Raw genomic sequence first — 25,618 nt, forward strand, 5'->3', positions numbered from 1 at the left:
GGGCTGTGGGGCAGGGCCTATCTCAAGCCCCCTTTTCCACGTGAGCTACGGCTGGAATCTCTAAGCAAGCAGTTAGCTGAATCTCCCAGCCTCACTCTTTCACCGTCACTGTGTGTGTGTGTGTGTGTGTGTGTTTGTTGATCCCAAAGTGCAATGGAAGAAGAAATTGCAGATGAAGACAAAGATTGTTCACTTGGGGAAGGTAATGAGCTTTCTGACATGCCACCCGCGAATGAATTCAGATACTTTGGAGGTTTCAGTCTATTCTGTCTGCTGAGTGTAATTTGGTTGGCAGTGGGGAAACTGTGTTTGGGAGTTAAAAATAGGATTGGAAGTACATGAGACGTGCTGCTGCTCTGCACTCGAGCAGGGTGGGGGTTTGGGCTGATGGCGCTGGTGACGGGGGCTTGATAGTGACGCACCAGCGCTAAGTATTTCTCAAAAATTATGCCTGATTTTTGTGTTTACTGATCAAAGCAGTTTTGTGTTTTTCCTCAAAAGATCTGGAGGTGACAGTGAAATGAACAGAAACTGCAGATCTGAAGAGAGGAATTTACTGGAAGGAAATTTCACGGCACAGGAGCACAAATAGAAGTTTAGTCTCTGCAGCTCCTAAGAATGTGTTTTTGCAGTCCTAAGTTATTGCACTAGTTAAACCTATGAAGCTACCTCTGTCTCAGTCCCAACATGTCTTTGTGAGGAAAACAAGAAGTTCCTTTTCCGTCTGTGGCTCACAGCATGCTTTCAAGCTTTCAGAGAAGAAAAGAAAAGCCATATTAAACCACCCACAAAATAGTGGCAAATCACTTGAAATATCCTCCTTCGACTGTTGAGGAGCTGAACTCCGTAAGAGGTCCTTTATTTTCCACCGTTACCCTCTGAAAGGTACACATTATAGCTCTACCTGCCTGTCTAGAAAACAAGGCAGCAGATCAGTTTGCTTTATTGCTTCTTTCCCCTCTGTTTTCACACTCGAGCAGCTCTCTTTGCTGTCATCCTTATCCTCACCTTTACTTCTCTTCTCTTCTTTTCTCTTCTCTTCTCTTCTCTTCTCCTCTTTTCTTCTCGCACAGAATCTCATGGGATACTTTTCAGATTGATGGATTATAATTGTATTCCCCAGGCCCTGATTGGTTCAAGACAAGATAACAAAGTTCAGAGATGTTCATGTGCCTGAGGGGGTTGTGTTTACTTTATCTCTGCTCTGAAAATCAAATATCCACCATAAAACACTTTTTTGTTGTTTTAATATGAGATAAAAGGGCAACATTTGCTGATTGAAGAATAAGGTTGGCACAGGCTTTCTGATAAAGTGTGATTTTAACCAGAAATGTGCCTAATGTCATGCTAATGTTGCTGTAATGCTGTGAACCAACTTGCAACAACTGGAAAATATCCGTGACATCCATGGCTTTCAGTGGGAGCAGACATCTGTCACAGAACCATCAAGAAAAGAAAAAGACGTTTCCTCTTAATACCATCTGAATTAAAATTTTACCTCTCAGTTAAACTTATTGCATCTGGTAGTTTCTGCTCACTCTCAGAATTTTGCATGGCTCTGATGTATAAACAGATGCTCTGGATATCGTTTCCAAGTCTGCCCATTTGCATCTCCCAACATTAATGGATATCTATGGCTTTTTTAAAAAGGAAAGAAGCCTGAACAGCTGTTTCAATTCAGTGTTTTCATCACCAGTGTTGTGTCTGTCACATTAAATTGTGGATTTATTGCTGAAATATAAAACAGCATGAATATGTAATGACCTGGAGTGACTGCATATCAGACAATGTTTATTTCAGTGTTGCTTCTGGAGAAAATATTTTTGCATATGGAGACCGTTTTCTATTTTTTCTACCTTCTCACAAATCTAAGGTCTCAGATGGTTGAATTTGTTCTGACATGTCCTCTTCATGACCTATGAAAGCATAACATATGTGCATGCACTTGTTGTTGATGTCAAAACATTAGCACGGCAAATGTGGTCTGACCCCTTGCCTCTGTGTCACCTCTGTCCCTCTCAGAACAAAACAAGAGCAACCTGAAGGTAACCTCCCCAGAGGACGCCGAGCACGTGAGCCGCAGGCAGGCCTCCCCAAATGGGACGCCCCCTTCGAGAGGCGACGCCAAAGGCAGCCGAACTGTCCCTCGAAGGCACACGTTAGGGGGAGCCCGGAGCTCCAGAGAGATCTTGGCTATGCAGCCGTCAGACATGGACAAGAAGAGGGAGGCCTTCCTGGAGCATCTCAAGCAGAAATACCCCCATCATGCCTCAGCGATCATGGGCCACCAGGAAAGGCTGCGGGAGCAGGTCAGTGGGTTGAGAGGGAATATGAATGGGAATGAGAGATCTGAATTATATAGCTATTGTGTTGTTTATTTCACGTAAAACATTAAAGTAAAACATGATAGTAAAAATGCATTAATCAATGTATTACAATGGATCAAATGACATAGTTTACGGCGAAAGATGTTGCTCTTCGTGACAAGCCCAGAGAATTGTTGCTCAACTCTGTAGTTACCCTTAGCTCAGTGGAGCGTTTTAGCATCTTTCAGCACATTGTTTTGGTTTTCCAACCCACAAATTCATTGAATATGTTTCCAGCTGTAGCAGCAGGCAGCAAATAACATCAAAACACCAAACAAAGCTGGTGGAAACCAAAACAGAACTAAGTAATAACAACTCCAAATCAATCCTAATGTTTTCTGCAGGATGTGTAAATAGGCATTTTGGCTTATATGCTAAGCATAACAGCTTTATAAGGTAAAAAAAAAAATTATATGTTGCGTTTTTAGTTTGTTCTGCTTTTCTCAGGCAGTCAAAAATGTATTAATGAAGCTTTAAAGTCAATTTAAGACAATGATTATCTGCCATTATATCATTTTTTTTAGTTCAGTTCAATCTGATACATCTGGAAATTCAACTACAGAAAACAAATATTCTTAACAAAAAAATAAATAAATAAAGAGGTACAACTGTACAGATTTAGATAAATAACCTGGTTTATGTGTATCACATGCGAAGTTCTTAATGCCTTTGTCCACTCCTGGAGTTAAAGGTATTTTTATTTTCCTTTTTGCAGATGCAGGCAACAGTGCTACTGCAAAAGTATTTCCTCTCTTTTTTTTTTGCCGCAGGTTAAATGCGAAGTCTGTTCTATAAATCTGCCTGTCACATTTCCCTCCCACAGCTGCTGTGAAACAGTGAGGTGGTGTTTTTGTGAAGCTGTAGAAAACATGTGAACCTCAAACGGTCTGAATTGTCCACACACTTTAAACCTGTTTTGATCACCATAACTGGACTTGCTTATGGCTTCAGACTGATTTGTGTTTTCTAGACTACAGTATGATGTATAAAGTATACATTTCCCAGTGTTGTTTGGGAGATTTTTCAGATTATAGAGTCTCCTCATGCCTCAGCTTTTTTCTTTTTGAAGTGAGTTAATGGGGGGGAGGGCGACACACAGAGAGTCTTGAGGTGGACATTTGACTTACCTGGTCATTGTCTGTTTGCTCCAGGTCAGAGGAGACAAAAGGGAGGGGCAAGCTGGCTTTGTAGCCAAAACAATTGAGGTAATGGGGAGACTGGCACCAAGCCACAGGGGAGCTCCAGGCAATAGTATGAGGCATTGTGCAAGAGGGATTTTGTGTGCTGTTTTCAGACCAGCCCACAAAGCCTGCCCACATGCAAAGTAAACCCTTTTCATAAGGTGCTGTTCCAATGCACTGCACTGATCATGAACTCTGAATTTGCATAGGTAATATCAGCCATGGGGGATGATAATGTTATGTTACTGCAAGCTCATCAACTAGTTTGAGTGCTTTTTGTTTGCGTATGTTTCTACATACGTGCTGTTTTTATCCATTAAATCAGCAACAGATTCCCATTCATACGGTTTTATGAAACATCCGCTGTTATTGTGCAGCTCACAGGGGGAAAGGCTGAAAGACTTTGTTGTGAAATGTAGGTAGTCAGACAGGTAAGTTCAGCTCCGGACTGGGGTGGAGTCAGGGTTGCCATAGTGACTCATGATGTCACCGCTGGAGGGGCTCAGTTTTCGTGTAGGTGCCTGCTGAGGCGAAGTAGCTGAGAGAGAGAGAGAGAGGGAGTGCGAGTGAAGGAGAGCGGCTGTGCAGAAGAGGCGATGGACCTGGAGATTGTCCGGAAGCATGGCTTTCTGTACGTGAAGTCCGCCAAGGAATAGACAGAAACTTTTTTTATATATATATATACGGACAGGAATAAACCCACACCGGCAATTCCAGCAAGCTCAAAGGCAACAAAGGTAGGATACAAAGGAAAATGTGTTTTTAGGCTGTCACCGCACTCCCACACATTCAAAATAGCTCTGGGAGTGCGACTTCTTTATTGCATGGTGGAGGACGTTTCTGTTGTGCAGCGGACACGGTGCACATCAGACTGTCAGGTGCTGCAAACTTCCAAGAAGCGAATGCAAAACTTGGCGCCCGAGTTTTCCCAGGGACAAACGGACGTCGAAGTCTGAAAGCGCAACTGATCTCTGCACATCGCCGATGTTTAGTTAGGATGAGATGGACGCTGTGAGGTTGTCAGTTGTAAATCATCCGTGGTGTGCAATCACCTGCAGCGTTTTTTTTTTTTTTTTTTTTTTTAACGAGATAGCAATTATGTTGCCACAATTGCAGAGCAAATTATCTGCTTTGAAAGGAAGTTAGGATTGTGTCTCAACAACATGCAATATCTTGCATGATAGTGCGGGTGGTGTTGATTATGGAGATAATATAGCCAGTGATAATAAATGATTGTCAGGCAGTTAGTTACTGCACGTGGCATAATATTAGAGTTATAAAGACCCCGGATGACTTTAACGATCTATAACTGAAACAAATTGAACCTGTAGTGCTCTCTCTCTCTCTCTCTCTCTCTCTCTCTCTCATCTGCAGCTTGGCTCATGTTTATTAATTAGTTTTTATGTTGAATTTGCACCGTCTAATTCTTGGCAGTGAGTCCATAGAAAACGTCTACATTTTTATGAGCTCATTGCAATGGACTTAAGAGATGGGCTTGTTTCTGGTCTTAGATTGGCTGTGAAGTGTCCAGGATTACCGGATTTGTTTTGTATCACATGTTTTGTGTGTATTTACAAGACCATCCCTTTGCTGGTTTAACATATAGTGTGACAGAAGCTACAAGAAGAAGATTATTCTCTTTTGCTTGTATATAAATTAAAATTATGTTTTGGGCCGCTCCGTGGTTATGGAGAATCTTGTTAAGAATTTACAAGCTGGGAATTATTTGGCAGGTTTTTGTTATTGGTAGAGTTACAGTAAAAAAAAAAAAAATGAAGTTTTATTCTGGTTTGTTTAATTATAAAAATCTCTTTGAAGTTCTTCCTTTAGCTTCTCAAACACTGAAATGAGACAAGAGAGATACAGTGATCTGTCGGTGTTGATTGTCAGTTTAGAAGATGTGACACTTAAATTGATTTTGGAATGAAACTCCTCATATGTTAGTCAGATGTGTGGGATGAGATCTGAGTGGTGATGGCACTTGAATTTATCATGTCAAGGAAGAAGATACAAGTTGCTGTCACAAAGCAGACTGGTTTGAGCATGAATTTCTGGCAAATTAATGCAGCACTGAAAAGATGATTGAAGACCGTATTTGGCATAATCTAATTCAGGATGTCAAGTGGGATACAATCTTTCCCAGCTAATATAAACTGCAGAAAAAAAACAAAACAAAACAAAAATAACAAGTCTACTGAAGTGTTTGTCATTTGGTGTCCTGGGGAGGTAAAATTATTCTGCCTTGAGGAAAAACAGCAAGAGGACAAGTCACCTTTGGTCAGAATGTGGCTGTGAAATCTGCATTAGATAGTGTGGGAGAGAGGAAAACTTGCTTCCGTTCTCACGTCGACGTAAAAGTGCCGACCATACAGGAAAGTCAACATCAGAGGCAACAGTGCATGCTTTAGAGGTGAGACAAAACATGTCTCTAGAGGTTTGAGTTACAAAGGAGGAGATTTATCAAGGTCAAGCGGAGGTTGGGAAGATGATAACACTCTATTCTGAAAAGTGGATGACCCCTCTTCACCCAGCATGCTCCACACACAGACACACTGACTGATTTATTCTTATATAAGGTACCCCTCGATTCTCTCTGTCACTCTCTGTGATCCTTAAACCCACAACAAAGGCGAGTGGTTTAATTTCCTCCTCTCCTCATCAGGCCTGCAAAGACCTGGATCCCACCCAAGGGAGATGAGATAACATCCCTTTGGCCTGACCGCCACCCATCCTCTCACCCCTCTCTTTCTCTCTCTCTCTGCCCGGGGGCTTTGACGTGCACAAACTGAACCGCTTGACCGATCACAAACACACACACACACACACTCACCAAATTCCCTCCTTCCGCCTGTGTGTCAGTGTCTGTGTGTGATGAGCTGTGACTTGCTAGGGCCAAGGGTTTCTCTACAGGGTTGAGCGGCCATGTTAGGACAGCTGTCTGCAGCTGTGGGCACCAGACAGACAGGCCTGTCACCTCCAAGCTGTGATAATCCATTGCTTGATGAGAGCACAGATTATTGTAACAGTGTGACTGTCAAGATGTGTAAATTGTTTTCCAGAGCAAATTTTCTAGTACTCATCGTGTAGTTCTCCTGCAGTACGTGGTTTAGTGTGTGAGTGGGGTGTGTTGGAAAAAGGTCATGTCAGGTATCTCTTTGCACCAATCAGAATTTAACTATACAGGAATCAGAATCTGATGACAGAAAGATTCCGTATCAATCTAAACGGAATGATAAACCACAGTAACAGATAAGCTAAGCTAAGTTTTTCTGTGTTTTTTTCTATCTTAAATTTTGCTTATTTATACTTTCAAATATTAATACTTAACATGTGCATGTTATAGATAACTGTCTTCTAGCATACCAAGTACTGCTTATTGCTGATAGTGTGTCACGGTGGTATTATGAGTTAGGATTTCGACCCTTATACATATGTGGCTCTGTTTATTTCCAGCTATATTTTGCATACAGACAGTTAAACAGACCCACAGTGTGTGTTGTGGTGAGCAGGAACAACGTCTGACAACAAGCTAAAGCAAAAGACTGTTTATAGCTGATGTTATCAAAAATCTCAAAATGTTACTTGATGCTGTGGTGATGACCTTTACTGCTCGATTCGATAAAGTCAAACTTCTTGCCAAGTTGGAGCTTTATTCCAGAGTTAAAAAGCAATATGGGAAAATGCGCATATGATGGTAAAAGTACATTTTTATATTAGACTGTTTTTCTGAAATAGACACAAAAAAATATATGATTGTCCTGACATGTATATCCTCTGAGAGGAGAGGTGGAAAAAATACCCTTTAATCGGAACACAAATTAGGAGAAGCTTTGGAAAAGGATGACACGAGAAGAGACCCCTTTTCAGGGCTAGTTCTTTGCCAGCATGTCAAAAGCAGATCAGCGATATAAATTAAACATGCTGCATTTAGTAACATCAACATCAACAAAATGCCAGGGTGCACGATGTCTGCACTCTCCCACCAATTAATGTTCAACAAAGCCACACAAATACTGCTCATTTGTCATTATAGACAGTAAATGTATTGTAAACTTTCCCTCTGAGTCTTTTTGAGGTACTGCAACATTTGGCCTGTCCCCCACATCTCTCTCTCTGTGGGCTCCTGGCTCCGCTACACTTTGGCTCCACGGAACCAAGGTCAGCTAGATAACACTTGCTACAAGCGTGCATCAACTCCCTGCAAGAAATCTGACCACGGTCAGAGAAAAGGTGAACTGGGAGGGGGTTTTGGGGGAGTATTGTTCCTGTTGTTATCTAAACTGCACAGAGAAAAGGGTCATTCATTGTCCTCCACACTGCTGGCACAGTATCCCTGCAGTGATTAGCGTATCACAAGAGCAAAGATGAAGCACCGAGCATGCATGCAGATATCGCATACTAAAACATTTATAACCCGATAGTGTATTTCACAAAACGCGTCTTTGTTGTACCCAGTGTTGCACATTGTGCCTGAAATCACACAATCAGGTACTGTGTGCAGCAGGTCTGCAGAAAAACATCTGTTCTTAATCATCAAACCACCTCCACTGACCATCAGGAGCAGTAGCGGGGTTGTTTTTAATAGCATCTGCCTCCTCTGCATGAAGTGACACTCCAGAGAGCTACGTTCAGTAACACAAACAAGAACCACAAGGTTAATGATGGGCATGCGCTGACCTGTGAGCTAACAGGGGTTATGTGGCGGGGGTTTGGGTTTTAGGGGTGCAGCACCCCAACTGAGAAGACAAGTGGTCCGTGGAGTGGCGCCAAGTCTGTGTCTAATCCTGAGTGTCGTTGGGGGGGTGGGGTGGGGTTTAAGCTGCTCTAACAGAAGGCCCTGATGAACCTGCCTCTGATCACTGCTGATAATGAGTCGAGCCAGACAGAATTTTACACACTGTCTCAAATGCAGTTTCAGTGTGTTAATCAGACCAGCTAATCAGGTCTGAGCTCTTTTCAGTGCACTACTCTGCAGAAAAACAGAGCTCTATTAGCCCAGGCTTAAGTAAGCAGCAGCAGTCGGAGGTATCTTCAGTTACCTTCGGTACCTTGTTGTTGCTCTAGCTTAACAGGCAGGTGGTCGTTATGAGGATCCTAAAAAGTTCTGATTTTCTGGACAGGTTTGCAGATAATGGAGGTGAAACGTCTGCAGACCTTTTTAACCTCATGCCCTTACATTCCATTGGGTACAATTAAGACCATTTGTCAATACAGCAGTTGTAGCCTGAGGAGCTTCATCTGAGGAGCAGTCCTTGACTTCAGATTGTCGTCTCTCAAAACTACCGAACAGCTCGTAGATGTAACAAATGCAGAGAAAGCAAAAGAGAAGTTTTCAAAAGGGACAAATTATGTAGTGAACTATCATATGATGCACACTGTAATAATTTTTTTATTATTATTTATTATTTTATTATTTATTTGCAATCCTTGTCATGTTTTGACAGCCATGTTTTTTTCTGGTTACAACAAGTCAAAGACTAGGAGCTCATTATCTCTAGGTCTTTCTCGTAAACTTGTACTGCACATATGCAATGTCTAATTTGCATATCCATGTGTTCGGGCATGAATTCATGACAGAAAGCACCCAGTAACAACAGTAGTTTCCAGTGGCTGTTGCTGCCAGCACAGTGCACTGTAGTGTAGTGGTGAAAAATCTGTGAATATTTACATAGACTGCCAATTTGTAACAGGACAAATACATGAAATGCTTGTATTTCCTCTCTCCAGTGCCACATCTTTCCCTGTTGTTATCTGGTTGGTTTTTATTTGTTTACTTGAAGGAAGCACTAGGTATTTCACTATCATTTCTATGCTTTGTTGGCACTTGTGATCTGTTTTTCTCAGCAAGATCTTTAGCCACTCATTAGACCAGATGGACGAACTAAGTGACTTGTTTAATAGCTAAGCTAATGGGCTAAACATGTTGTCATCTTCACCATATATTTGTGTTGCTGATGTTAAACATGCCCTGTCTTCAGTGTGGAGTTATGGTCACCAGATGCAAATTTGAAAATCTCTCATTTTGATGGATTACCATTACTGGCACCACTTATTTTTGATATATTGGCAAGAGAATTCCAAGTTTTATAACCTCCAGATCCAAATGGGGAGCAAGCAAGAGGGGTGTGTCCCCTTGTTTTTTTTTCTTTCTGTACCTGTGCTTTGCAAATCTTTGCATTCTTCCCCACATCTGGATTTCACCTTGAGCCAAAGGTATGAACCTAACTTCAAAAGGCAAATCAGAGACAGAGGCGCAGCAGAATGATTTCACCACCGACAGGACCAACTCCAAGCATCTGGCTCGAGCCTTGTTTTGATCTTCTGTTCTTTATTTCCAGTTGGCCATTCTCAGTGGAGATGCAGGGGTGGAGTATGGCTAGAGAAGAGCATGACAGCAACTTGGCATAAAGTTGGCAGGATTTCTTTTTTAAATGTTTAAAATACATTCGCGATAGGGTTTTTCTTTTGCTAAACATGACGACGCGGATGATCGGGAACACCTGGAATATGAGCAAATGTACAGTGGGAAAGTATATATTTCAGGCATCAGCAGCTAATGGAATCAGTAATAAATTAGACTTTCTGACAGAAGTGGAGCGTGTGCTGCAGTTTATCATAGCGCCTCCTCCTCAGGTTGACACTATAATCTACTTCAACTATGACACATGTTTTACATATACAAAAATTCACCTAACATTCATGCAACTCAGCTCTTGGTCTGTTATGTTTAGTTTGCTGTTTAACACTTTACAGTTGGTGTTAACATGGCATCTAACAAAACAAGTCATGAGCCTGAAGCTCAGCGCTGGGAAAACGTGGTGATTTAGCACCTTCAGCATCAATGGGCGCTGTTGTTTATTGACAGTGAGAGTTGGAGTTTCGCGACTTATCGCATATGGTTGACTGAGTCATCTCGAGCTGAGAGGTCAGGACTGTGTGTGTGTGTGTTCATGTGTGTGAGTAATGTTGTTTATTGTGTTTCGTCGAGGTCAAAAACAGGCCACCATAATCAGAAGTGGAGGAAAATACATGTTACTACCAGTCAGCAGGAGGAAAAAACAGCGATTTAAAAAAAAAGAAAAGCATGAAATATAAGCACAGAAAATAGTCATAATTTTACTTCCAGGTCTAAAATAAACTGCAGCTGACTGTGTTTATATAACGGTTGCATGTAGTGGATCATGTTATCAAGAAAGGCCGAAACACTGGATACAGTTCTGTCAAGCTTAATGAAAACTGCAGTTACTCACTGATTATCTGACTCTTTTTTTCTACACAAACACACAGAGAAACCCTCCTGTGGGAGAGCGGGTATAATAAATCTTAGGCTCAGTGGAGGAGTGTATGTGGTCCTCGGTGACTTGTTAATTAGGCATGAATAGCAAAGCCATTATCAGGGCTGGCTTCATGGGACGAGAAAGGACATTTGACACTTGACAAAATACAGTGATTTATAACTAGCTAAGATTTCCTGTTCATTGTCAAAGAAAAACAAAGGTGCAAAGATTTTGCTCAGCTTTGGCGCTCCTAAAATTATGTCCCTTTATGAGAGCATGAGATTATGTGTGAGTTTATGTGTGTGTGACATCATGTAGAGCAGCGGTTCTCAATCTTTCCGAGTCACGACCCCCTCCAACCGCCCCCGCCCCCCCAGAATAATCGGGTTGGTGTTTCTCATGTGTAGGCGCAGCACTGTCCGTAGCTCTGAGACAGAGTGGAGGAGATCGATAGACAGACAGACAGAAGAAGTCACTTGGTGCGGTTTCTTAGGTTGTAAATAGAACTTGTGGCCATTACGTTTTCCCCCCAGTGTATCAATTCAGACAGAAGGGAAACGGCAGGGAAGTGAAGGGAGAGTCAATGAGACAGTTAGAGATGCACAGAGAGAGCTCTGATTAATAAATGCAAATAAATGATAAATCATGATTTGTTTATGATAGTTTTGTTTAGTTTTTACAGCTAGGCGTTGTCCAGTGTTGTTCCACATGTGACTGGTGCCATTTTCTCTCCACTTGACCTGCCAGAGCAGCACCTTCTTTGTGATTCAGGACCTACTGGTTTACAAATAGAGCACTGAATATATTGTTGTTCCATATGATAACTAGCAGAACCAGCTATAGCTGCTTGGTTAAGAATTATATAGTGGCACAAAAGCACCAAAATTCGTTTTTTGTTTAAGTGTGTGTGTGTTCTATCTAATATAAATCTGTCTTATTATCTCATGACTTCCTTGGGGGTTGGGACCCCCAGCTTGAGAACCCCTGATGTAGAAAATACAGGAGTCCAATCCTCCAATTCCTCTGGAGAGAAGAAAGCCCGCCTTGTCTCTGTGACCACAGGCTCAGAGCCACACACACACACACATATCCACACAGTCTCAGATATACACCAAGGGAGGCTCAAATTAGACCTGGAAGGCCCTTTATTTTAACACCGGAGAGACGCTCTCTGGAGACAGAACAGGTTCATGTGAGGACATGTCAAATCAATGGGCTCTCCAACATGTGTGCATGGCTTTGTCTACTGTGTATATATGGATGGGTGTGCTCTTTGTGTTACACTATGAAGGAGACGTGTGGGTGTGTGTGTGAGCTAATCAAACATTTAATGCATTATTCAGGGATTCTGTGAGGGTTCAGAACTGTAAAAAAGTGTCTTGCTGTTGATGAAGTGATATTAAAGAGCAGGTCTGGACAGATCACGGCTCTGCAGCCCTGTCAGCAAATACTTTGCATGTATTTGTTTGGTAAGAGAGACAGTGTGCAAGCGAGAGGGAAGGGAAATAGAGAGAGTTTGTGTGTGAGAACTCCTAGGTGTGCGCAGCTCATTGCATGCAAGACTAGTAAATAATCTGCCTGTCTTGGTCTAAGTCTGGACCTGTAAACTTACGTAACACCTTGAGTTGAGTGCATGGCTGAAACCACAACACAACACATTGTCAATAAAGCTGCATACTTAGCAACACAAATTCTGTAATGATTCCTAACCCTTATTAATTTACAGAAACCAAACTAGGCATATAGCAGAATGGAGACTATTTGCATGCATGGGTATTTGGACATGTATATGTGTCCATCCACACGCTGTGTGTGAGAATGTTTTCTATTGGACAAGGGCTTGCTGAGTATATATTGTATAGGGTCTCAGGATTCCTGAGGACAGAGCAGGGTCTTATCTCCTTGGGACATTTCTCCATCTTCAGCGTCAGCCTCGTGGGGATTAGTGTTGAAGCTACTGTTTTAAGATAAAATGTATTTTTTGTGCTGAATGGAAACTTTATGGAGTTTTAAAGCTGTTTCGGGGTCCACGTTGCCTACTCATAAGCTTTTAGAATAGCCTGCAAGTAAGCAATACTGTATTTGAACGTCATGATTTGTGGAGACGCCCCTCACTCTCTAACACAATCTCTGTCTCACACAATGGTACAAAACACAGACACACAAACAATGACTTTCCCCTGCTGTCCGCCGGGTGTGGATTGTGTGTGCGTTGGTATTGTGCTGTTGGATCGTTAGGGATGTGGAGCGTTGTGTGCATAGGATGGGGGTGCATCCGCTGTGAGATCGAGCAAAAAGGGAAGAGAGCAGGACAGGGCAGCTGTGCAGAGCAAGTGCTACAAGGCCTGAAATAACATTGGAGGAAGAGAGCTTGTTGCCCTTAGACCAGGGAGTTTCCAGTCTCACATGGAAGTCATTGCTGGAAGGAGATTGCCACTGGTTTAATATGGTAAATATGCCTTTTAACATCATTTAGAACATGATTTTTGCTTAAAATGTGTTTAATTTAGCTTGTACATGACATAAATGTTCTTTTGTGCAGCCGAAAAACTTTTTAACCTGGTGAGAACTTGGCTCAAGACAATTTTTTTCTACCTCATAAACTCCCATTGGCTGATATATCTGATGGCTATGCAAAGTTGATTCCTGTAACCTCACGCATTTCTCAGTGGGGTTGGTGGGTGTGATGTCTGCTGGTGATAACTGTAACTCATGTATGCGTGAGTGGGTGAAATCAATGGGACGGTGTGGCTCAGTTGTTCAGAAATGTCACAAGTGGCGGAAGAGAGTCATTTTTGTCTCCATTCTCCACCAGGTCAACACGATTGTCTCTGTCGTGATTATGCATTTCATTTGCACTCTGAATGAGAGACCTGTTTGATTATATTTTACTTGCCAATGTAATATTTTATTAATGAGCTGGCAACAGTTCTGGTTATTGTTTTGCCTGTGAATTTCTGGCTTGATCTTTTGACGGTAAACTGGAAGATATCGGGTCGTGAGCACATGGCTTCACCTGAAACATCAGCGTTGACTGGATACTATAAAGTCATCTCCTTTTAACTCACCAATTAACAAGCGAGGCCATCTCTGAAAGGTCATCTGGGGATTTGGATGCAGGGATTAGAAGAGGAATGCATCAGAGGAGGGAGCGAGAGAGGGATGTGGTAGCAATGAATGGGAATGGATGACTAGGGGATTTCAGTATAATGTCATTAAGGCTAGGGGAGACAAAGGATGATGGTCTGTCCATAGACAGCATACGGACAGAGCGCTGACTGGTTGATTGACAGGGGCTTTATACTTCAGAGTTGTGTAGAACTGCAGTGGCACTGAGTTTTGGACTCACACAGGTGTTTTTTTTAATGAACTCCAGTAGTTTTATGTTCGCTTTGTTGAAATTTTTTGTCTCATTTTAACCTTTTAGACACTGGTCATCCACGTTGATCTGTAATGAGGAGGCGAGGACAGTACTAATTCAGTGTTTTGCTCAAGGACACTATAAACATCTCACTCAACTCTGGCACTCACAACACTAACCTTGGCAGACTTAATGCTCTAAGTGGAATAATGTGTCAGAATGAGACAAGTTAAGTAAGGGGTTAACTGTCTGCAGAGCCACCGTCTTCTGTTTATGTGTTTGCCATACAGATCACACCAGGTAATTACAGTTAGCTCTATTTCCGCTCTCCAGAGCCCGGGCCAAATTAGCATCTTAAGTGGAAAGCTGTGCTCGTAACACTGAAGTTTGTGTTTAAAACCGCACAACACCACACAACACTCTCGTGTGTACATTCTTGCACGTCTGGAAAGACAATATAGAGGGAGTGAATGGAACTTGTTTCTCTGGTTACTCTGGTGTGTGTGTGTTCAGTCTGTTTGTGTACATAAGAGATGATGCATGAAGGCACGCTAATGCCGTCGGACTCTGGTAGTGGCTTTGTTTTTATAGATAAATACATGTGCAAAAAGGCTGTCTTCAGGTCCTTGGCCCGACTTTCAGTGTATCGTTTGTCCCAGATCTCCAAGATTATGCAGCCAGAAGGTGAAAAAGATCGACATGATTGCCGAGTTATCAGGAGAATGCCCTCGTTTTTAAAGCTGAAAGCCAGGCTATGTTATGAGAAAGCTATTATAACCCCAACTATGTTGATTATATAAGAAAGTAGGCACCAATCAGTGGGCTTTGTGAAAGCTGGCAGCAGGTGTGGTACATGACGTTCTGGCAGCTTGCATGGCTATATCTATACTTAAATCTCCATGAGTGACACAGCAGGCTCCTGATGGTTGATGGAGCTGCCATTATTCTTAACAATCGTAATTTACCTTAATCGCTCGGCTCCGCGTATCAACCTGTCTGTCAGGAGCTAAGACAGAGGCCGCATGATATAACATAATTTGCCCCGCTTTGTGAAATCATGCAACATTGTCCCTTGAGCCTGAAAATGGCTCTGTAATATTCATGACAGGAGCAGCCATACTGTACATGTATGCTCATGAGGTGCAGATACAGTAAGAAGTGAAATGTTGGTATTATAAGAGAGTGCAAAGTTGTGATTATCACATGCACCTGTTCTGACCAGTCAGATTTGAATATTACTTTGTGGGAATGCAGACACAGACGCAAACACAGACCTGTGCTGTCTTTCTGATGACAGCATACTGTTTGCCAGACCACTGTTGCATAAATGTTTTCAGGATGTCCTGGGTTCAGGTCAGATTTTCTGGAACAATGGCCTGACTCACTCATGCACGCACTCTGTCTCTCTTTGTATCCCTCTTTCTCTCTCTTTCAAACACACACACACACACAAACACACACACACACACACACACACACACACACACACACACACACACACACACACACAACACACAGCGCACATTTGAACTACTTTCATCTTGTATCTGTTTTCTCTGCAAGAACGGTTGTTTGCCTAATCATCGCTTGTCCGCGTTACATTGAACTTGACATCAATTTTTACATAAAATCTAAAGATACATAATGCAGTGCCTTTGTGAGTAAGCGCCTGATGGCCTGAGGAAAAGGTTTGCTGCAGCAGAGCAGTTTGCATTCTTAAGCCACACAACATGAGCATTTAGATGAAGGATGAAATTCCCTTGAGTTATTTCAAGACCCGCTCTAACATACTGGAATCACGGTGAGTATTTGACACTGGTCTTATAATAACAACCCGCTGACAGTGGCTGCAGCACCTCACAGACAACCCACCGTCATTGCAGCACACATTTTCTGAGTTCTTGGACATTTTCAAGATCTATTTTCTAGACATGTTCATTCCCAAGAGGCTCTTTACGTGCCTTTATGACTTGTCATATTCCTGCGTATAAGCTAGTGTCAGTGTCTCACTTTCACATTCATCATAGCTGTCAGAGCAAATGTGGTGTACAGAGGGAGCCGCTGCTGAAAAAGCAGAATCACAGGCTGTATGGTTTTGACTGAAGCAGAGGAAATCGCTGGTGTGGAATGTACTGTAGGTGTGAGCGGGCTGAAGCAGGTTTTATGGTGCTAATCAGGGGTTGGCCTGCGGTTTACACATCTGGTCCATAATGCGGGAAGTGGTTAGAAGGGACAGGAAGTGGCTTTTGATGGAAGGCATTTCGGCGCTATCGTACGTAGCTGCTGTCAGAATGATGATTTCTGCGTGCGTGCATGACAAAGAGGCAGGGAGAGAGACAGAGGAGTTCATCTGAACTAAACTGTTGACCTTTGGAGGGGACACCTCATTTGTCAGATGTGGACTGGTGTGGAGTGGTTTAACTTAATTACCTCTTTCCACCGAGAGGCAGAAGGTCTCATTTGCAATTTCCTCCTCTTTTATATGCGACTGCTTCCGCTGTAACTATCTTTTTCTCCTGTGCAGTTCCTCTCTAGCTGTCGCACTGTCTATTGTTTCATTTTCCTGAAATTTGAATGAAGTGTAAATGACAGTTTTAATTAGTGTACTTAAAGCAGGTCTGTGTAACTTTTAATAGAAAAAAACCCCAAAATCTTCCTCTTAAGATTAAAAGTTAAAATCATAAGCAATAAAATGCACCATTTTGAAGTCTATATACTCATTGTGCTTCTACAGTCTTATTTGGTCTGGTATGAACAGTAGCTTATTGCAGCTAATGGTAGTATCGACTTTCTCAATGACCACAGTAAAAAGTGAGTGTGCAAATGTATTATTCAAAATGCCCTGGTCCTTTATAGCCGCTCCACTACATTTTGATATTGAACTTTTTATTCAACTACATTTATCTTGTGGTCGGGCAAATAACATGATCATTTTGTCAGGTTGTTTTACATAACTCTATTCTCCAAAATAATTAAGGTATAATTAAAAATAAACAATGTTCATTAGTAAAGCTTTGGTTTGCTTACTAATGTGTTATATTGATTTCAGCCATATCACCCGGATGGCTATAGTAGCCTATAATTTACTTATACTTAAATACACAAATTAAACTTGTAAAATATGTTAAGTAAAAGTTTTATACAGTTTGAATACAGGTTCTTCCTCCCCTGTTTCTGTATTCCAGAAAATATTGGATTACACTGCCATATCACTCTGACATATAGTAATTACTACCTACAGGTGACGGAGAAAGCCAATATGATTCAACATTCCCAAGGGTGACACAGTAGCATATGAGAAGATAGAACAGCAGTGTGGGAGAGCTGTTTGGACCCACCACCATTGAATATGCTCATAAATCATTCAGTGTTCAGATTAAATTTCCCAACACATGTCTGGTTTCAGGTGACACGTCAACTGCGTGTGACCTCTCTGTTTTAAAAGGTGACTATTATCATGTATTACCAGTATAAGGGCACATTTGTAATCCCGGGGTGCTGAAGCCTAAGCACATTTTAATGGAATTACAGGAGTTGAGTGATGGCTCAGCAGTTTTGCCTGCTGTCGGGTGTCAGGTTGCTGTTAAGGTGCATCACAGAAATGTTGCACACATGACTCAGCAAACATCACATAGGGATGATGATTGAAAACGCTCTATTATACAAAAAGATATCTCAGTACATAAATGATGACAAGTAATGCAATTGTAGAAATTATTAAGTGGTGGAGTTTTAAGGATTTCATTCTCTCTCATAAAACTCAAATACACTTGGTAAAATGGTAAGTAGTTTTAAACTAAATACTCTGTTCTCTGTCTTTTAAATACTCTTCAGATTGTGCTGAAGATACCCTTGTATCTAGGTCCTCCTTTCAGCCTCTTTTCTTTCTTTGGTCTGCCGCTGACATTGATTTGTTTCCATGGTTCCTCTGTTTTGTTTGATGACCATTTCTTTTTCCATCTCACCCTCCCACTGGCATTTCTTAGCCATTTGCTCTCTGTTTTCTCCTTCTCCCCTCTTTTTTTTCCCATCAGTCTTTGCAGGGCATGCTCTCCTCCCTTCACTCTGAGCTTGACATTCAGAGGTACTTGATGAAAATCCAATTGCCCCACAGAGTTAGTCGGCCTTTTATCTTATCTGCATCATGCCATGGTGTGTGGTTATGTTTGCATCCTCACTAACATCTGCTGTGTGACTATGTTCCCAGCCCCAGTGCCCCCATGTCTCTTAGCGTCTGCCCTGCTGTGCCTGCCAAGCCCACTGGGCTACCAGGCTAAACCAGTTCTGGCCATGAAAGCTCCCACAAATGGCAACTGCTTTTAATATGAACGCTTCAATTCTCTGTTTTTCCTTATGTGTGGGAATGAGAGCGAATAGCTGCGTGTGCATGCAGGTGTGTTCAAGATAACCTGGTGGACCTGGCCTTGTGTCTCCAGCTGCATTAGCTCAACAGCACCACACTTATTCCAGGGAAGAAGAGCATTTCATAAAGAGCCCTGTGTTCGCCGACCCGTCAGCTTCTGTCCCACCTTGTCCCTGTGGTGCAGATCAGCTTACAGCACCGCATAATAGCTCAATGGGCTCTGTAGTCATGTCACACATCGTCTTATTGTAGCCGTGGCCTGAGGATGCCACGTCTTGCAGATCCGATTACAGAGCAGCCAACTGATCTTCAAATTGTGATGACACAATTCCTGATACTTTATCAGTGGTTAAGGGAATTTCTTCTTCTGTAGTACTCATGTCGTTGGTTTCCGTTTGATCTCTTTCCACGTGTCATCATGTAGATTTTGAACTATTTGGAAACGTCCTCCTCTTATACACTGTTAAATTCGATTCCAACTATTGCAGGTATATACTTCCTCATGCTTGATAACTTTAAGTGCTGTGATGGGTGAGTGTGTTTCATCCGTCTAACAATCTTCTGCACATTTGCATGGCTGATATCATATGCTTGTTGTGCTGGAGTCGAGCTCAAAGTCAGCATCAAAGGCACTTTATTCTAGCTCTCCAAACAATGTGTGTGACTCATAACATACTTGACATTGACAGAATGGCAGATAGTGTGTTGTTTTCTAACTTCACCAAATGCATCGTATCTTAAAGAATATGATTGACACACAGTGGAAAATTAGGAAACTTTGCTGTGTCATTTCCAGAATATAAAACTCATGCACGTACTGTGTCATCTTGTGTGCACTGTCTCCATGGTCTCACCCTTACCGTATTATGTTTCCATGTGCCTCCCCTTCCAGAGCAGAAGCCCAAAGCACGGTCCCAGCCCCCAGCCCAGCGTCGGCGACCAAGTTGACCACCTCTCCCTGGCCTCCCTGGAGTCACTGGACGCCATGTCAGAGGCTGATGCACCTACAGCCTTCACCCGCGGCAGCCGGGTTCGTGCCAGCCTGCCCGTGGTGCGATCGACCAACCAGACAAAGGACCGCTCACTAGGTACGCTGTTGTATTAGGCTTTTGGGCTTTTTCAAATAACTGTCTTGTAATTCTGTTTCTCACTTAAAATCCCTAAATTGGCAATATTTTGCCAATTTAGCCTTAGATTTGCCTACTAAGAACTTATTGAGAATAAAGGATCTATCTTAAATCTTCAATAGACTTTGTGAATAGACTGAGGTGAATGTAATATGGCATTAATCCAGTTCGATAATCTACATTTTGCAGCTCTTTTTGCATATGCTCGGCATAACTTAAGAACTCCCTGTAATAACTTCTAACCGCACCATGATCTCACTGTTTCACCTTGATAGTCCAAGTCTTTTCCACACACTCCATCTATCTTCTCCTCTCCTCCTTCCCTCCTCTCTCCAACTCAGCTCACAGCTTCGTTTTAATTAGAATTCATTTCCTCTGTAGTGAAAGATTAGGGAATCCATCCACAATATGCCATCGTGTTATTGACAGGATTAGAAATGGGCCGTCTTATCAACGCACATGGTGCTTCATTTGCATCCATATGCAGAAACTCTTAAAAGTTGGGCAGAATTAGGTTGCTGCATTAGAGTGAGAGTGGTGGAAAGAGTTTGAGAACTCCCCAAACAAAGTGTAGAGTCTGTGTTTTTTCAGGAGGATAGTCTTCAAAGGTAGCTCACAGCTCAGCAAGGCATCTGCTGCAGGATAATGGCAAAGCGTCTGAGTGGCACGCCTTTTGACCAAAGTGAAAATGAGTGAAACTATAGGGTGTCGTTTTCCACACACATCGGTGCCAGCGGCGCCTCTTGCTTTGCTTGAGAAGCAGAAATGCAAAACCCATAAAAAAATAAAAAGATTCACAACAAGTATGCTTTAGCACACATTCATGTACACACACACACAACAACTCACACACATGCTCCATCTCTCTCTTTCTCTTTTTCTCTCAAAAACATCAGGACAAAGCGTTAGGACAGTGGGGGGTTATGGTGTGATGAAGGGGGAGGAGAAAAGGGGCACCACTTTACTACAGTGTCCCTCCCACAGTCTCACACACACACACACAAACACACAGACACACACTTTGCTGTGTCCCAACGGACATTAGGGGCTTCTTCTTGGAGCTTAGTTTCTTCAGCTTGTAGTGTAGGAGTTGCCGCGTGGTCTTTTCCAAAGCATCATAAGACAAAACAGAAAACAGGAAACCCTAAGTGTGAGTATAAGATTCATTCTTGAGTGTGGCATCAAGTGTATTGTATTTGAAGTCACTTTTTCTGCGATTTATAAAGTTTTTTTCTGCTTTTTTCCTAAATTTCAAACTTTGTGATAGTATTAACACAGAACGGTATTGTTCGTGATTGTGCTCAAACTTTTGTGTCTCACTGGTGAGATGTGGAAAACTCTTTAAAAACTCAGACAGTCTGCTGTGCTGTGCCCATTTGGTCAGGAAACCCACTGGCCATTTGCTTCCAATCCTGAGTGAAACCAGGCGCTCAGGAATGTAACACGACTCTTTGTTAGAACCGAGCTATTCAACTTTGTCGCAGCAAATAAAACTGATGTTAAAGAATCCCAATCTTCATAGTTCATGCTCGATCAATGGCGCTTTGTCATCACGCTAATTGGCTCTAGTTGCTAACATCTGGATGAAAACCGACTGTTAACGTAACAGCTCTCGGGGGATCTTCTACGGGGGAAGATGAAGTTAGTCTGCAAATGGGCACTTTGTTAAGTTATTACTACCCAGGAACCCAGACAGACCAGAGCAATGGATAGACTCAGCAGTTTTATTTCCTGCATTTGCCCTCTCTCTGTTTCACTCTGTCTCGTGGAGCATGTAGGATCTTGTATAATATTTCACCAACATCTGGTAGCTTTTACTGGCTCGGTCATTTTATGGGGTTGCACCAAGTAAAACCCTTTCTCCTGTTCCTTAAAACCAGCTATTTTCACTGCAAAAATGTCTCTGAAATCACTGATTTGTGTGTTTCACAACAAGTTTTTTTTGTCTCAGAGTTTGATGAAGTGTGACATTCAGCAAAGTTGTCACTGGATATGATACAAGATTATTAGAGGAGCAACATGAACCGCTTTAACTCCTTTGTTCTATTCATTGAAGTTCTGTTATTGCTACAGATAACCCCTATAAAAATCAGTACCATGCAGTTTGAAGCAATGAATCAGAGACTAGAAATAGAAATGTGTTTTTTTCTTTTCCCTGGCATTGTTTATACAAGTGCAGTGTGGGCGTGTCCATAAATTTTGTGGGAGAGACATCTGTTTTTCTAAAGCACAGTACAGAAGCCACACCCAGAGTTCAGAGGTTCAGACTTTGGTCTTTTTGATGCACAGCTTGTACTCTTCCACCCTGAGCACACAGTCCTCCTTCTTCTGTCCCCTATTCCTTCTCATTCTCACTTTTTAAATATCAAATCTTTTGTCAGTTTTTCTTGAATATACCGCATGCAGTTCTCAAACGTGTGTAATACGAACAGGACTGTGGCGGCAGGTTTAGCACAAAGCCACAGGTTTTGCAAATACGCTATGGAAAATCAAACAGGAAACCAAATGCCAGAGAAACATTTTCATCAGTTCAAAGGTTTGTCCCTTGTGCCACAACTGAGGGTAAGCATTCATTCTGAAGCCCATTTCAAAAGTCAAAAGAATGATTTTCAAAAGCCACAAATTGGGATTTCAAAGGATAAAAGCCAAGTAGCCATTCACATATACAGAAACTGGAGAGGATGAATGCGTTTTGTCTATGTTGGTTGCTAGGGTTTGATGGTATAAAATGGTACACTAGTGGAAAAATGCAGAAATTGATTTTTGCACAGTTTAATCTACACCATTTCTGTCTGCCATGACCAGACATTGTAATGGGGGCAGGGTGTGTTTTCATAATTCCGGAGTGGCACTGGAAAGGGTGATTTTTACTTAGATCATGTGTTGGAAGTTGTTTGAGGCTCACCCATGTTGAAATCAGCATGCCTTTTTGTTTGACTAGTCTGTTTTTGGCATAGTTTTCTGCTCTTGTATTAATCCTAAAAGATCAAAAATTATTGAAAAAGGTCCAAATCCAGATTTTGACCAATTTCTACTGAGCAGATTCTTAGAAATCACTTACTAACTTCGGTTGCCAAGTTAATACTTTGTGTAGCAGCTCAAGAGTAAAAGCCCTGCAGTGGTTCGTAATTGGAGGGGTTTTTCTGTTAAGTGGCTGCATGAAGTGGTGTGTTTGTGCAAAACCAGATTAACACTGCAAGGAGGGCTGAACTTCTTTAGTATCTGGAAAAAAACAGCGAGATTACAATCTGGGAGAGAAACAAAACAGTGAATCACCACTACAGTATATCAGTGCAAGTCTCAGAGATTGCATGCCTGTCTTAGTCACAGGAAAGATTTCCATGAATTAAAAGTTTACCTGTTCCTCTGCTTTCTGTTTGTAGGTGTGCTGTACCTGCAGTACGGGGACGAGACCAAACAGATTCGCATGCCTAATGAGATCACCAGCATTGACACGGTCAGAGCTCTGTTTGTTAGTGCCTTTCCACAGCAGCTCACCATGAAGATGTTGGAGTCGCCCAGCGTTGCGGTCTACGTCAAAGACGACATGAGGAATATGTACTATGAGCTCACTGATGTCAGGTAAAGACATTGGGGATTGGGACATTGGGAATATATATTGGGCAGCATTTGTTGTGTTTTGTCAGTCTTAGTTTAACAGGACATCCAAGGTTTATAATGCTCCTACTCTTCCCCTAGAAGTCCTCTCCGTTTCCCTTTCCTGCTCACTTCCTGTCTAAACTCCCCCTGGACAGGAAGTGTCTCTGGCCAGGAAAGTGTCTCACTTCCTCTTCCCTCCATGTTAAAACTTAATAGGACAGAAAGTTATTTGGAGATGAAGCCCTGCAGCATAATATCTCCAATATACCCAAGCAAACTGAAGAGCTCTCTTGAGAGACTTCGATGACTTTCCTGCCTGTTGTCCTCTCTCCTCTGGTGAAAGTTTGACTCTGGAAAGTTTGAGCAACACAAGCTTTGTCCTTTTTACGCTTTTTGAGGCACTTTCAGAGTGTAGTTTCTAAAGAATCGTGTACTGTGTTGTGTATATCATTTACAAGCACACAAACACACATACTAGCTCTCTGCTTTTCTTCTTCCTTGTGTCTTATACCTTCCTGGTTTGGTATTCACCTGCAGGGTTTATCAATAATAGAGCAAATACTATGCACAGAGACAGTATGCAGCCGTTTATTCTAGCGGCTTTAAGAAATAAACATTATTCTTGAAGACTCAAGTAACTTTGCCCCTTTGTTTCAAGAGTTCCTGCTCAAGTGCAATGTGTACTTTGTGACTAATTCTTTATCAGGGCTGTAAAAAATTGTCTCATGATTCCTTAAGGTTGGTACAGGTGTCCAGGGTGCAACACCATAGTGAGAGAGCGAGAGAGTGAGAGCTCCAAAGACAGAACAGATCTGCTCACAGTTTACGTAGTTGAGCCAGGATTCAACACAGTATTAGTGGATGTTTTCATAGACTTTGGAGATTTAGAGGAAATGTCGCATAACAGAGGACTGTCAGAGCCTCTGTCAGGGTATGTGCCCTTGGCAGAGCTGCTAAAGAGATCCAGGCTGAGGCAGTATCGGCCACTGTCTGATGGTGATATCTGGGCTGCCTTCTTACCAGCGGACACCTCTTCTCCCTACAGGAACATCACAGACCACTCCTGCCTGAAGGTCTACCACAAAGACCCAGCACAGGCATTCAGTCATGGGCCAAGACCTGCCAATGGCGATGCCAGGGTGAGTACTTAAACCATAACAGTCGCTAACACTACAGTGTAAATTATTATCCTGTTAACAGCAACAGCTGCAGGGAGATGGCTAGACTTGTTGCAGATAAAATAAAATGCCCAGCCTCCAATTCCTCTTGTTCTCACATCCTGTTTGCAGTTAAGGGAAGGAATGTCCCCCTGCCTCTTGTTAATCTGTTTAGAGGGGGTCTCATATTGTTCTCCCAGGGGCCTGTGATTCCGCCTCGCCTGTACGCTCTGGTGCAGCTTGCTTAAGGGACAATTGAACTCAATTCTCATGACTATTTCTCTTGTTCATTCTTCCCTCAATATCAGCTCTAATCTCTTTCTCTTGTTCTGATTCCAGCATGTTTGTTTCCTGCTGATGTAACAAAACTAAAGCCCCAAAGAGCCCTTTCCTCGGATGTTCCTCCTCAAATCCGCCTCTCTAATCCGCCTGACCCTTTATCCAACCCGCTGCTCCTCTCTGCCTGCCGCTGATTTCCAGGCGGTGTTGCAGTGCTATTGTGATATTGCAAAAAATTACATTAACCTTAGCTATAATCTCCCATTGCCACAAACTGTGTGTGTCATATAAATGTAAAGTGAAACTGATAAAGTTTAAAGGACTGATGAGGCGTACATGATGTAGGTATAAGAGGTCTTGGTTCAGATTGCATGATGACTTGCAGAAACTGTTGTTATTCTCTCCTGCGATAGATGAGTTGCTGATGTGATCCTTCAAGGGGAAGTGAACAAAAGACAGTTGAGGAAAAAAAGATGGTAAAAAGATACATCTGTTAAAGTGAAGTGGAATTTTAGGCGTACAAACAGTCTAAGAGCAGGAAAGGTTGCAAACTGGGCATCAGGAGAAGAATTTGAATTGTGTTGGGGAGATTTCTCAACCCTTTTTTTTTATTTTTACATTATTCGCCGTTTAATAACTCTGGGACTTGCTGATACAGCAGTTTTGAAAACTAGAACTTGTACTGAATGAACTGAAATGTATTAGGCAAAGGGAAACAAGGCAACTTTTTAAGGGCCCTTGTGCAAACATTGTGAAATCGTGGCTCGAAGCAGAGATACGCTGAAGAAGATTGTTGTCATGAATAGTTCTGTCACTGTTTAACCAAGCAGCAGTTGACACAGATACAAAGATTGGACGCGGTTGTGGGGTGTGAAGGCCAAGTTGGTGACAGAAAGAGAGCAGTTAG

General features: G+C 42.2%; 1 protein-coding gene across 13 annotated transcripts in view; it reads left to right on the forward strand.

Annotated features, from left to right (window-relative positions):
- Positions 1-25,618, forward strand: part of si:ch211-285f17.1 (sickle tail protein homolog) — an 81,070-nt gene that overhangs the window by 34,690 nt on the left and 20,762 nt on the right. For 8 of the 13 annotated variants that reach the window (XM_041065328.1, XM_041065319.1, XM_041065333.1 and 5 more), the window contains exons 2-6: positions 2,023-2,309; positions 18,220-18,300; positions 19,441-19,636; positions 23,059-23,257; positions 24,321-24,414. In XM_041065328.1, the coding sequence (XP_040921262.1) occupies positions 2,023-2,309; positions 18,220-18,300; positions 19,441-19,636; positions 23,059-23,257; positions 24,321-24,414 (857 nt within the window). Of the gene's footprint in view, positions 1-61; positions 203-2,022; positions 2,310-4,082; positions 4,285-13,176; positions 13,274-18,219; positions 18,301-19,440; positions 19,637-23,058; positions 23,258-24,320; positions 24,415-25,618 lie in introns of those variants that run through there. The other 5 variants (XM_041065327.1, XM_041065321.1, XM_041065329.1 and 2 more) reach the window with 5 other exon arrangements.

Source organism: Toxotes jaculatrix, chromosome 20 (assembly GCF_017976425.1).
Source record: "Toxotes jaculatrix isolate fToxJac2 chromosome 20, fToxJac2.pri, whole genome shotgun sequence".
NCBI classification, from domain to species: Eukaryota; Metazoa; Chordata; class Actinopteri; family Toxotidae; genus Toxotes; species Toxotes jaculatrix.